General features: G+C 31.1%; 1 protein-coding gene across 1 annotated transcript; it reads left to right on the plus strand.

The window, feature by feature from the left end:
• The first annotated feature begins 3,006 nt into the window (after positions 1 to 3,006).
• On the plus strand, positions 3,007 to 6,923 carry LOC149532027 (beta-amylase 3, chloroplastic-like). Its single transcript, XM_089809054.1, has 4 exons — positions 3,007 to 3,676; positions 3,780 to 3,990; positions 4,284 to 4,394; positions 5,841 to 6,923. Exons 1-4 carry the CDS (start codon positions 3,111 to 3,113, stop codon positions 6,645 to 6,647), a joined length of 1,695 nt encoding a protein of 564 aa, XP_089665180.1. The 5' UTR covers positions 3,007 to 3,110; the 3' UTR covers positions 6,648 to 6,923.
• The last annotated feature ends 4,453 nt before the right edge of the window (positions 6,924 to 11,376 follow it).

The raw sequence follows: 11,376 nt of genomic DNA on the forward strand, positions 1-11,376 counted from the left end.
TTCTTTAATTTGTATCATTTTAAAATTACAATTTCATAAAAATATCTTATAAACATTAAAATTTTAATTGTTACTTTAAAAACGATTCCTTATAGATTATTCCATATATACCACAAATAATATCTAAGAAAATATACATAAATAAAACCTTGCATTACAATGGGAGAAAATCAAAATAATATCAAATAATAGTATCATATCTAATCTTCTTCTGTTTTCTCTTTAAAGGAATGCCCAAGTTCTTGCCTCTATTTAACTTATACAATGTCACATAATTAAGGGTCAATGTTGTCCAATAAAGTCTCTTGCTTTATATGTTGAGGGGGACTGTAATAATATCTATTTGATTTTTATTTCTTCTCTTTGGAGAAAATAAATAAATAAACAATATGTAAAAAATAATAATATCTAGGTATAAGTTTTCTTAGATTGGCCTTTTTGTCACCACAAAATCAAAAGTTTTTATAAGGTCAAAATTAACTACCAAGTAAATATGAAAATGTCACTCAATTTAATATTAATTTCTCTTCAATTATAAACTAGATCAAATAGAATGTGAAAAATTAATGCCATTTAATATCCCTCCACTTAATTGGACAATAATTTCACTTAAATTAATATAAATTCTCTCCAATCACAGAATCATAAACATGAAATATCCATCCTATAAGAAGCTTTGTTTATCACTTTCAACCCTTAAATCTTTTTACATAATCAATGTATTTTTAAACCTCCTATTTTCAAAGTTTTGACATGAGCGATTTATGTATTTGTCTTGCTGTAGCCACTCTTTCAACAATTATCCTAACATCTTCATACATAATTAGCACATAATTATACTTCAAGTAGGAAAACCCTTCCAATTTTCATGAAAACCACAAATTTATGTCTTACTCCCCAACAAAATGAAAAAATGAGCATAACACTATCCAGATATACATACCTTCTATTTTTGGGAAGCATGTGGCAACCTGCAAATCTTCCAAAAATGGAGATGGGAGAACATAAAGTAAAATGAAGTTGTTCTTGTGAAAATCCTCCAATTTCTAAATATTATTTTTACTACAACCAACACACACTTTTTAAAACTTGTGGGCAATAGGAGACTATAGATTGTAATGCAACAAAGATTAATTCCTTATTGGAAAGGCAAAATTGAAACTGTGATTTGTTTAATCCATTGTCTGAACAACAATAAAGTAATTTCCAATGACGATTTTTAACATGAGATGCTACATACCATCATGCTCTATCACCGAAGAGATGTGTCATTTTGTTGGGAGTTTAGCTAGTGCCTTCTTTCTACATTCAAGTTGTACAAAAATATCAATAATTAAATATTAAATTCTCTCCAATAATATAAACTATAGAGTAGACATAAGAATATTCCTTTTATAAAAAACATTTCTTTTTTCTTTTCTTTAATTTGTATCATTTTAAAATTACGAATTTACAAAAATATCTTATAAACATTAAAATTTTAATTGTTACTTTAAAAATGATTCCTTATAGATTATTCCATACACACCACAAATAATATCTAAGAAAATATACACAAATAAAACCTTCATTACAATGGGAGAAAATCAAAATAATGTCTAATAATAGTACCATATCTTATCTTCTCCCCCTTTTCTCTTTAAAGGAATGTTCAAGTTCTTGCATGTATTTAACTTATGCAATGTCACTTAGATTAAGGGTCAATGTTGTCCAATAAAGTCTCTTGCTTTATATGTTGAGGGGGACAACCATAATATGTATTTGATTTTTATTTCTTCTCTTTGGAAACTATTAAAAAAATAAACAATATGTTAAAAATAATATTATCTAGGTACAAGTTTTCTTAGATTGGCCTTTTTGTCACCACGAAATCAAAAGTTTTTATAAGGTCAAAAAAAAAAAAAAAAAAATTAACTACAAGCTAAATATGAAAATGTCATTCAATTTAATATTAAATTCTCTTCTATTATAAACTAGATCAAATAGAATGTGGAAAATTAATGCCATTTAATATCCCTCCACTTAATTGGACAATAATTTCACTTAAATTAATATTAAATTCTCTCCAATCATAGACTCTTAAACATGAAAATATCCATCCTATAGGAAGCTTTGTTTATCACTTTCAAATCAATAATTAAGAAAAACATCTTATCAACTTTTTATGAAAATCACTTTTGATATTAACATTTTTTAGATGAAGATCATTCATGATCTATGGTGGGCTCATTAAGAACCTTTCAATAGACCATCTAACCAAGGTCCCATTGACTTGATTGCAACTTTAGAAAATATTCCTTTAAATTATTCTATAAGAATAACAATAATATCTAATAATATCCATAATTTATAAAAATCTTACATTGCAATTGGTATCAAAATATCTATTTTCCTCTCTTTCTCTATAAAGAAATGTTCCAAGTCCCTTCCCATACAATATCACTTTTGTCCAATAAGGTCACGTTTTATGTTTTGGGGGAGCCACAATAATATCTAAAATTAATAAAATATCTGTACGATATTTTTCTCAACGAATAAGCCCTTTTCTTTAAAAAAACGGAAAACAATATGCAGAAACAATGATATGCGTTACGCTTTTTCGAGAATTTCGCCTTTTCCGTCGGATCAAAAGGAAAAGTTGGAAGTATTTTTACGAGGTGAAAAGAGAGCATGAGAACTTACAGAAATGCATGCCATTTGTAAGAGCCAGCTGAAGCCATTGAAGGGTTTCCAAAGCATTTGTAGACGTGTTCAATTGCTGTTCCTCCAAACAAGCCGGTTGGAGATTGGGTTCCTTCGAATCAGATGTTAGTATTACAAACACAAACGCAAACAAACAAGAAAATGAGAGATTCAGGGTGGGGCGGCACTTCACTTCTTTCATGGACTTTGTGGGGGCACTTTTTCACATGTGGAGGGTTCTACGCCCTTGGCGCGTTGCCAACCATGGGCTGGCACAAGGACCCAGAAACCCTATATTTACCTGTCCGCCATGCAATTCATAACACACAAAAAGTTCCTCAGAAAAATCTGATACACTTTCTGATTTTTTTCTCTCTCTCTCTGAAGATTTCTTCCTTCATTGCCTTGGTTTTTTCAGGGCAATTCTTATGATGTTCGTGTTTTCTTCTGCTTCTAATGTTGCGGCGCTTGGAATCAAGTGTTTCAGTAAGGCTCTGTCATTTGATTCAGATGGAATCCGCCTTTCAAGCCCTAGCCATTCAAGCAGGAGAAAAGCTGTGAGTGGTACTAGTAGTGTTAGTACTAGTCCTAATTGTGTGAAAAGCACTGGGCGTGTGAAGAAGACATTGTGTAAGGCTTACGCAATGCAGTATGATGAATTAAAGGTGGTCAATGAAAGCCCTAGTGAGAGAATCAGTACTGGAAGCGTCAAAGGGGTCCCTGTGTTTGTCATGCTGCCTCTTGATACTGTAAATTTTAATGGCGGCATGAACAGAAAGCGGGCTATGAATGCGAGTCTTGTGGCCTTGAAAAGTGCGGGAGTGAGGGGGGTAATGGTGGATGTGTGGTGGGGTTTGGTAGAGAAGGATGGGCCGATGGAGTACAGCTGGAGTGGATACAGAGAGCTTGTTGACATGGTGGCCAAACATGGATTGGAGCTCCAGGCGGTCATGTCCTTTCACAAATGTGGAGGCAATGTTGGGGATTCATGCAAGTATGTTGTTACTCTTTTATCTCTTTTCTCTTTTCGTTTTGGGTATGGACCCTCATTTGTTTTCACTACCCACAACTGAATTTTCTTTGTTCATGTGATGTAGTATTCCTCTGCCTGGATGGGTTCTGCAAGAAGTGAATCAGAATCCGGACATGGTGTACACTGACAGACAAGGAAAGAGGAATCACGAGTACATTTCATTGGGGTGCGACATCATGCCTTTGCTCAAGGGAAGGTCGCCCATTCAAGTTTATACGGATTTCATGGCCAGTTTCAGGGACACTTTCAAAGATGTGCTTGGGAATGTCATAGTGGTATGTTTGATGACTTTAAATAGACATTATCAGATTTTCTCAATCCATTTCAATGTACAATTGGTTTCTGGATTCGATTGTGTATATTTTTTTTTATCATCAACATTCTTGTGAACCATCAGCAGAATGAGAGGAAAAAGATAGGCAGAGAAAGATGATAGAAAATATACACAATGGAATCCAAAAACCAATTGTACAACTTCAAATAGAGTTGATCTAAGCGTATGTTTTCAGAATTCTTCCTAGTAAAAATGGAGGATTTGAATTGTTGGGTTTTTTCAACTATGGCGCAGGAAATTCAAGTGGGCATGGGGCCTTGTGGTGAGCTGAGGTACCCTTCGTACCCTGAAAGCAATGGGACATGGCGGTTCCCTGGTATTGGAGAGTTTCAGTGCTACGACAAGGTATATTTTCAGCATTCATATTAATGATACCAGTGAATCAAGTGTAGATCGTGCTTTTAGATCTCTTTTCTCTGATCATCTAGGAGAAAAATAAAATAATTAATGCTATGTTATTATTATATCAGAACATGTGAACCCTCTGTGATGTTACATGATGTTCTTTCCGAGCAAGCTGGAAGGAATAATAAACCCCAATTACCAAATAAGTCGGAAGGAATAAAATCCTAATAAGTTTGAGTGTGGTGGTTTAAAAGTAATACAGTTGTTCTCGTCTTAATGTTTGAATTGTTCAAATTCAAATCAGAGGGTACTGTTGAAAGAATGTTTAGGTTGAAATAGGGTCTTCTGATTGTGATCTCACTCATCATATACTTTTCTTCCCCTTATGACAAAGTTCAAATTTAGTTCAAACATTATTGTGGAATGTTTATGTTGAAATAGTATTCTACCATGATCTCGGCGATCATATGATGTTGTTGTTGTTATAAAATTGAGTTGTTCAAATTCAGACTGATTTTATTGCTGAATTTTTATGTAGAAATAGGGTTTTTGTCATCTCATCAATCATATAGTGTTGTTCTGGTCACAATCTTCAGATTGTTCAATTTCAGTAGGAATGTTATCATTGAATATTACAGAATATTGAATTGTTCAAAATCAGTCCGATCTTATTGCTTAATGTATGTACAAATAGAGTTTCAATTATCTCGGGTTTTCCAATTATGATCTCATTGGTTGTATAGAGTTCTGTTTACAATCTCCAAGAAGTTCAATTTCAATCCAAATGTTATTATTGAATGTTTCAAAATATTGAATTGTTCAAATTCAATCTTATCTTAGTGTTGAATCTTCATGTAGAAATAGGGTTTTTCAATCACGAAATCATTGATCGTACAGTGTTGTCGTGGTCACAATCTCCAAATTCTTCAATTTCAATCAAAATGTTACAGAATGTTTCAGAATATTAAATTGTTAAAATTCAGTCCGATCCTATTCCTGACTATTTATGTAGAAATAGGGTTTTGCAACTATGATCTCATTGATCGTATAGTGTTGTTCTGGTGACAATCTCCAGATTGTCCAATTTCACTCGGAATGTTATGATTGAATTTTTCAGAAAATTGATCTGTTCAATTTCAGTCTAATCTTGTGTAGAAATAGGGTTTAGAGCAATGTTCTGGTCACAATCTTCAAATTGTTAATTTCAATCGGAACTTTAATATTGAAATGGGTTTTTTCCATTGTGATCTTACTGATCACAGCTCGAGACCAATCTTGAAACCGTCCAAATTGAGTCAGAATGTTTATGTTGAAAGAAATGAGGTCTTCTGATTGTGATCTGATTCCCTGAAATTTTCCGAAGCTGATCTCAATCCCTGATTGCACAATAACCTTTTTGCACATTTTCTGGTCCAAATTCTGACGAATCCGATTGAAATGTTGCAGTACATGAAGGCATCACTGATGGCATCGGCGGAGGCATTAGGGCAGAGCAATTGGGGGAAAACAGGGCCTCACGATTCAGGGAACTACAACCAGTTCCCTGAAGACGCCGGATTCTTCAGGAGAGAAGGAACATGGGATACCGATTACGGCCGATTCTTCCTCAACTGGTACTCACAAACCCTCATCGCACACGGCGACCGCCTCCTGGGGGCTGCATCGGGCGTATTTCAGGGCACCGGAGCGAAACTTTCCGGCAAAGTGGCGGGCATCCACTGGCACTACAGCTCCAAATCCCACGCCGCGGAGCTGACCGCCGGCTACTACAACACCAGACAGACAGACGGCTATCTTCCCATCGCCCGCCTCTTCAAAAAGCACGGCGTCGTTCTCAACTTCACCTGCTTCGAAATGAAAGACTACGAACAACCTCAACACGCCCGGTGCAGTCCAGAGGGGCTTCTTAGCCAAGTCACTTCCGTCTGCAGACAGAATGATGTTCTCCTCGCCGGAGAAAATGCCCTTCAGAGGTACGACGATGGCGCTTATGGCCAGATCATCCATAACTCCAATCTGAAGATGCAGGGGAATGGGAATGCGCATGTGGGGTCTATGAATGCTTTCACTTTTCTGAGGATGAATCCGCACATGTTTCAGAGCGAGAATTGGAGGAAGTTTGTGTGGTTTGTGAGGAACATGTCGGAGGGTCGAACCCTGCACCATGGGGAGGAAGAGCACAGGCAGACTGAGCTCAAGTTCAATGCCAGCAAGGCTCTCAGAAATGAGGCTGCCGCTCTCATGCACGCTTAGAACTCTTGTATGTATCCTGGGTTATACGGAGAGAAATATGTATATAGTATTCGTGTTAGGAGAGGATTTGGAAACTAGCATTTATTTATGTTTTGCAGGGACACGAAAGGAGAGGTCCTTTGAGGTTACCCGCCTCCTTTATGTGTAGTATACAATCTGCTGAAGGAGAAGTGAGGGCCGAATTATAATTATCAGTTGTACCCAGATTTGGGTGAAATATTTCATTTTAAATTATTTATGATAATAAAAAATATATAAAATTATTATTAAGTTTAATTTTGTTTATTTTAAAATAATAAAAACTATAGACTAATGAGGTAAAATATCTTTATGTTCAATTTGTCAAAATTGTAATTAAATTTAATATTAAATTCTCTTCAATAATTAAAACTAGTAGTCACATGCTTTTATACATACAACTAGTGCACCGATAGGAGATGATATTTAAGAGAAAAATGTAGAATGAACATTAATTAATGTAAAAATAAGTTTTTAAAAAATGAAAATACAAACATAAAAAAGTTGAAGATTAAAACATAGATATAAAATTTACAATATTTAGGAAATTTGAATATTGCTTAAGAAACGTGTTCAATAATTTCAATATTTCACAATTAAATTTCATCCATCAAAAAATTTATTACGAATTTTTTATTTTTTATTTTAAAAAGTGACATCTCTAACAAATATTCTATTGACTAAATAAATTATAGAAATTGAAAAAACAATATTTAAAAAAAAAACACTAATATAAAAAATAATTTAAAGTAATTTAAAAACTAAAACCTAAATCAATTTAAAAAACAAAAATTTCATAAATAGAGATCAAAACATAATCAAATATGGAGATGACAAGTAATTATTTTTTACATAAATAAGAAAAGAAAAACAATAGTTAAAAGTGAATATTTAAATTATAATCTTATTTTATTCAAAATTTTCATTTAAATTATGCTCAAAAATATTAAATTTTCCTTAGAGTTGAATAAGAAATGATAAATTAATTTATATAACTTTATAGAAGATATATAGCAAATTGATTTTAAACAAATATTTTAAAGTATAATATATTTATCTTTTACTTAAAAAAATATTTTAATTAAATTATATTCTTAAAATAAAAATTGAAATCTATTTTTACTTAAAATAAAACTTATATAATATAGCGAAAACACATTATAATGAAGTATCTTAAAATTGAAATCATTTAAGTAAATCGAGACATGACTAAAATTGGATTGATTTGGCCTATGGATGTACAGGTAGGTTGTTGCACATACAATAGAATAAAAAATGTCTTTGTCAAAATCGAAACAAAAATAATATGAACACACTTATCATTTAAGAAGACTTGATTCGAAAAATCTAGTAGTCAACAAAGTGAGAGGTAATGTCAGTTTAATTACTCATTCTATTCTCGATGTAAGAGACTGCGATTGATATCATTATTGAGGGTAATTGATACAAAGAAATATAAGAAAAGTACAGAGTGGGTGTTCCTACATTAGAATTTAAAATCTGGTGCAATAGGGAGTGAAAGAGTTCTAAAGAGTTTCGAGGTGAGGAGGAGAAGAAGAAGAAGAGAGGAGAATAAAAAAGAGAAAAGAAGGAGAAGAGGAAGGAGAAAGAAAACCCAGAGGATGGAAGGATAAAAGAATGGAATGATGTTGAGGGAGGTAGGCACATTCCTACTCGGTAACACTTGTCCTACGCAGGTAGGTTGCTGTTGTGGCTGTGCAGTGTCACTTGAAGGAGGCGTGGATGTGCGAGTAAAATTACCGGCTGGAGTGGTTTTCGCACTGTTGTGTTTAGGGACATGAGTACCAAGCGAAACGGTGACTTCCAACTTCATTCCTACATTGCAGTGAGCAGGAACTCCACAAATGAAATACCTTGTCCCCGCGCTGGTAAGTGAAATCATGTTATTACCCCCTTGAAACTCCTCTATTGGATTACTTATGTCGCACGATTCATATGCCTGCTTCTCAACCTCCAAGATGTTATGCCATTCACCTTGGTACTTGAACACTGTTTCAGTTGATTCAATAAACCTCTTGTTATTACTATTACTATTACTATTGACAAGGAAGAGGAGAAGAGTTAAAAGATAAATTTACCCAAGGTGTCGCCCACGTAGAATGTTTTGGTGGAAGCCCAAGCAGTATAATCTACGCCGAAGTCCCACCTCTGTTCATCTCTAATAGCGTACTGGGTGCCTGTGGCCTATGCAGATGCACACAAATACACACACAAAACTAACAACTTCACCAGAGCCGCCATTTCTTTAGTCCTCAATGTGCCCATTTTTTCTTGTTCAAACTGCAAAACAAGAGTGGAGAGGGGTAGGCATTTATGGTCCACAACCTCAGTATTTATTGTCCCCAACCTTCCCTTCCCACCCCCTTTTTCTCCTTCTACTAGTTGTTAAATGTCATTTTTAGATTTTCAAAATAGAAATACACCACGTTCCTATTAAATTTTTTAAAAATAATAGTGACAACCCTTTGTTTCTTCTAATTAAGGTGGACTCCAGATTAAATTTATCTTTTCTCTTGGTTTCCACACCACTAGTTACATTATTATTATTATTATTTGATTGTTTCTATAATATAATGAGAATTCTTTTTTTTTTTTAATAATTAGGATGCACTAATTAATTAAGACTCAAGCTTAAATCTAAGTTCTCATACTAGTTAGATTATTATTATTATTACTATTTTTTTCATTGTTTTCATAATAAAATTTATAGGTGTTATAAATTTATTAGTTTCATTCTTTATCACTCTACTTAGATTACATTTTGTTATATATGAAGACAATTTCTTTCTTATACAATGAGAATTCTCCACTTAAAATAAAATACAATAAATACTTTACAATGAGAATCCTCCACTTAAAAAAATAATAATATATCAAAATTAAATTTAACATTTTTCAATCAATATTTTGAACTACATGAAAGTACCTAATTTTCTAAATTTCTCATCAAGCATTGTCTAATGTAATTAGTTGACCACAAAGATTACATATACAAAGAACCTATCAATAAAATTATGGAATGCAAAAGTGGAAAAGAAAAGAATTAAACAAGCTTTCTAAAGTTCTCACAACTTCTTACATGTAGCCTTTTTGAATCCTTACACTCTAGATCATCCTAGACACCTACTTAGACTAATAACATGCAATTTGATTCTTTTATTGTCCTCTTCACAAATGGTTTTATCCTCTCTATTTTTTCATTAATTTTAATTTTAAAAAATCAATTCTCAATAACATTTCAAGAACTTAATTGAATAATTTATCGGTCCTTTCTAATTATTCACACTATTTTTAGTAAGTACATCACATATACTAAAGACCAATAGAAGAGGGGAATTGAAGTGACTAGGTACTACCTCAATAAATTTGAATCCCCCTTTATGTGTTGTGATTGTTCTTTCTATTATGATTGAATCTTTATCTATACACTATTATTTCTAAAATTTGTGTTTATTCATGTTGTGATCTATTCATTAACTTTTGATTTTTAAAATTGATTTAGATTTTAGTTTTAAAATTATTTTAATTAATTTATTTTATTTTAATTTAGTTTTTAAATTATTTTAATATTATTTTTTAGTTTCTATAATTTATTTAGTCTATATAATATTTGTTAGACATATTATTTTTTTGTATTTCTCTTATTAATTTTTCATAATAGATTTTTGATGAGTTTTTTAAAAATGATTATTTTTTCATATTTGATAAATTTAATTTAAATAAATAATATTTATTAATCTATTTAAAAGATTTTAGTAAATATTATGTTATTTAAATTAAAAATTATTAATAATCTAATTTGTTCATATAAGATTATATTTTAAATATCCACTTTTAACTATTGTTTTTCTTTTTTATTTATTTAAAAAAAATTACTTGTGATCTGCACATTAGATTATGTTCTGATCTCTATTTATTAAATTTTTTATTTTTTAAATTGATTTAGGTTTTAGTTTGTAAATTACTTTAAATAATTCTTTATATTAGTTTAGTTTTTTCTTTAAGTATTGTTTTTTCAATTTCTATAATTTATTTAGTCAATATAATATTTGTTATAGATGTCGTTATTTTTCTTTTTCTTTTTTTTGTATTTCTTTTATTAATTTTTTGTAATAAATTTTTTGATGAGTTTTTTCTTAAATGATTTTTTTAATATTTGATAAATTAAATTAAATTGTAAAATCTTGAAATTATTGAACACATTTCTTAAGCAATATTCAAATTTCCTAAATATTGTAAATTTTATATCTATGTTTTAATCTTCAACTTTTTTATTTTTGTATTTTCATTTTTTAAAAACTTATATTTACATTATTTAATATTTACATTATTTAATAGTTGAATGCCATGACAAATGATTATAAACTGTTAAAACCAAAGGAAAGAGATGAAACACGCAATAAATTTGTTATTTTATAGAAGTTTGGGTCCACTTTATATTATTATTTTATTATTAGTTTAATTCTATAGTAAATTTTGGAATAGTTTTTTCAAAGAAAAGAGATTTTATAAAGTATATTTTTATAATAAAATTTCATTTCATGTAGTATAATTCTATATAAATATTTTTGAAAAATATGTATGAGCATCTTTAAAAATTGGCGTAGTAGTAGTGTTTTGTTGCTGAAAATAACCATATTAGTCAATCACAATCAATAAAAATAATTTTAATTTTTTTATAAATTAAAAA

The sequence above is a fragment of the Cupressus sempervirens genome, chromosome 11 (assembly GCF_028749045.1).
Source record: "Cupressus sempervirens isolate cs-2001-9-10 chromosome 11, ASM2874904v1, whole genome shotgun sequence".
In the NCBI taxonomy this organism is placed as follows: domain Eukaryota; kingdom Viridiplantae; phylum Streptophyta; class Pinopsida; order Cupressales; family Cupressaceae; genus Cupressus; species Cupressus sempervirens.

Excerpts from the sequence above, each read along its gene's own strand:
- LOC149532027 (XM_089809054.1), top strand. The coding sequence starts at position 3,111 with ATGATGTTCGTGTTTTCTTCTGCTTCTAATGTTGCGGCGCTTGGAATC. Across the intron at positions 3,677-3,779 it reads AATGTTGGGGATTCATGCAA|TATTCCTCTGCCTGGATGGG; the intron begins GTATGTTGTTAC and ends CATGTGATGTAG. Across the intron at positions 3,991-4,283 it reads TGCTTGGGAATGTCATAGTG|GAAATTCAAGTGGGCATGGG; the intron begins GTATGTTTGATG and ends ACTATGGCGCAG.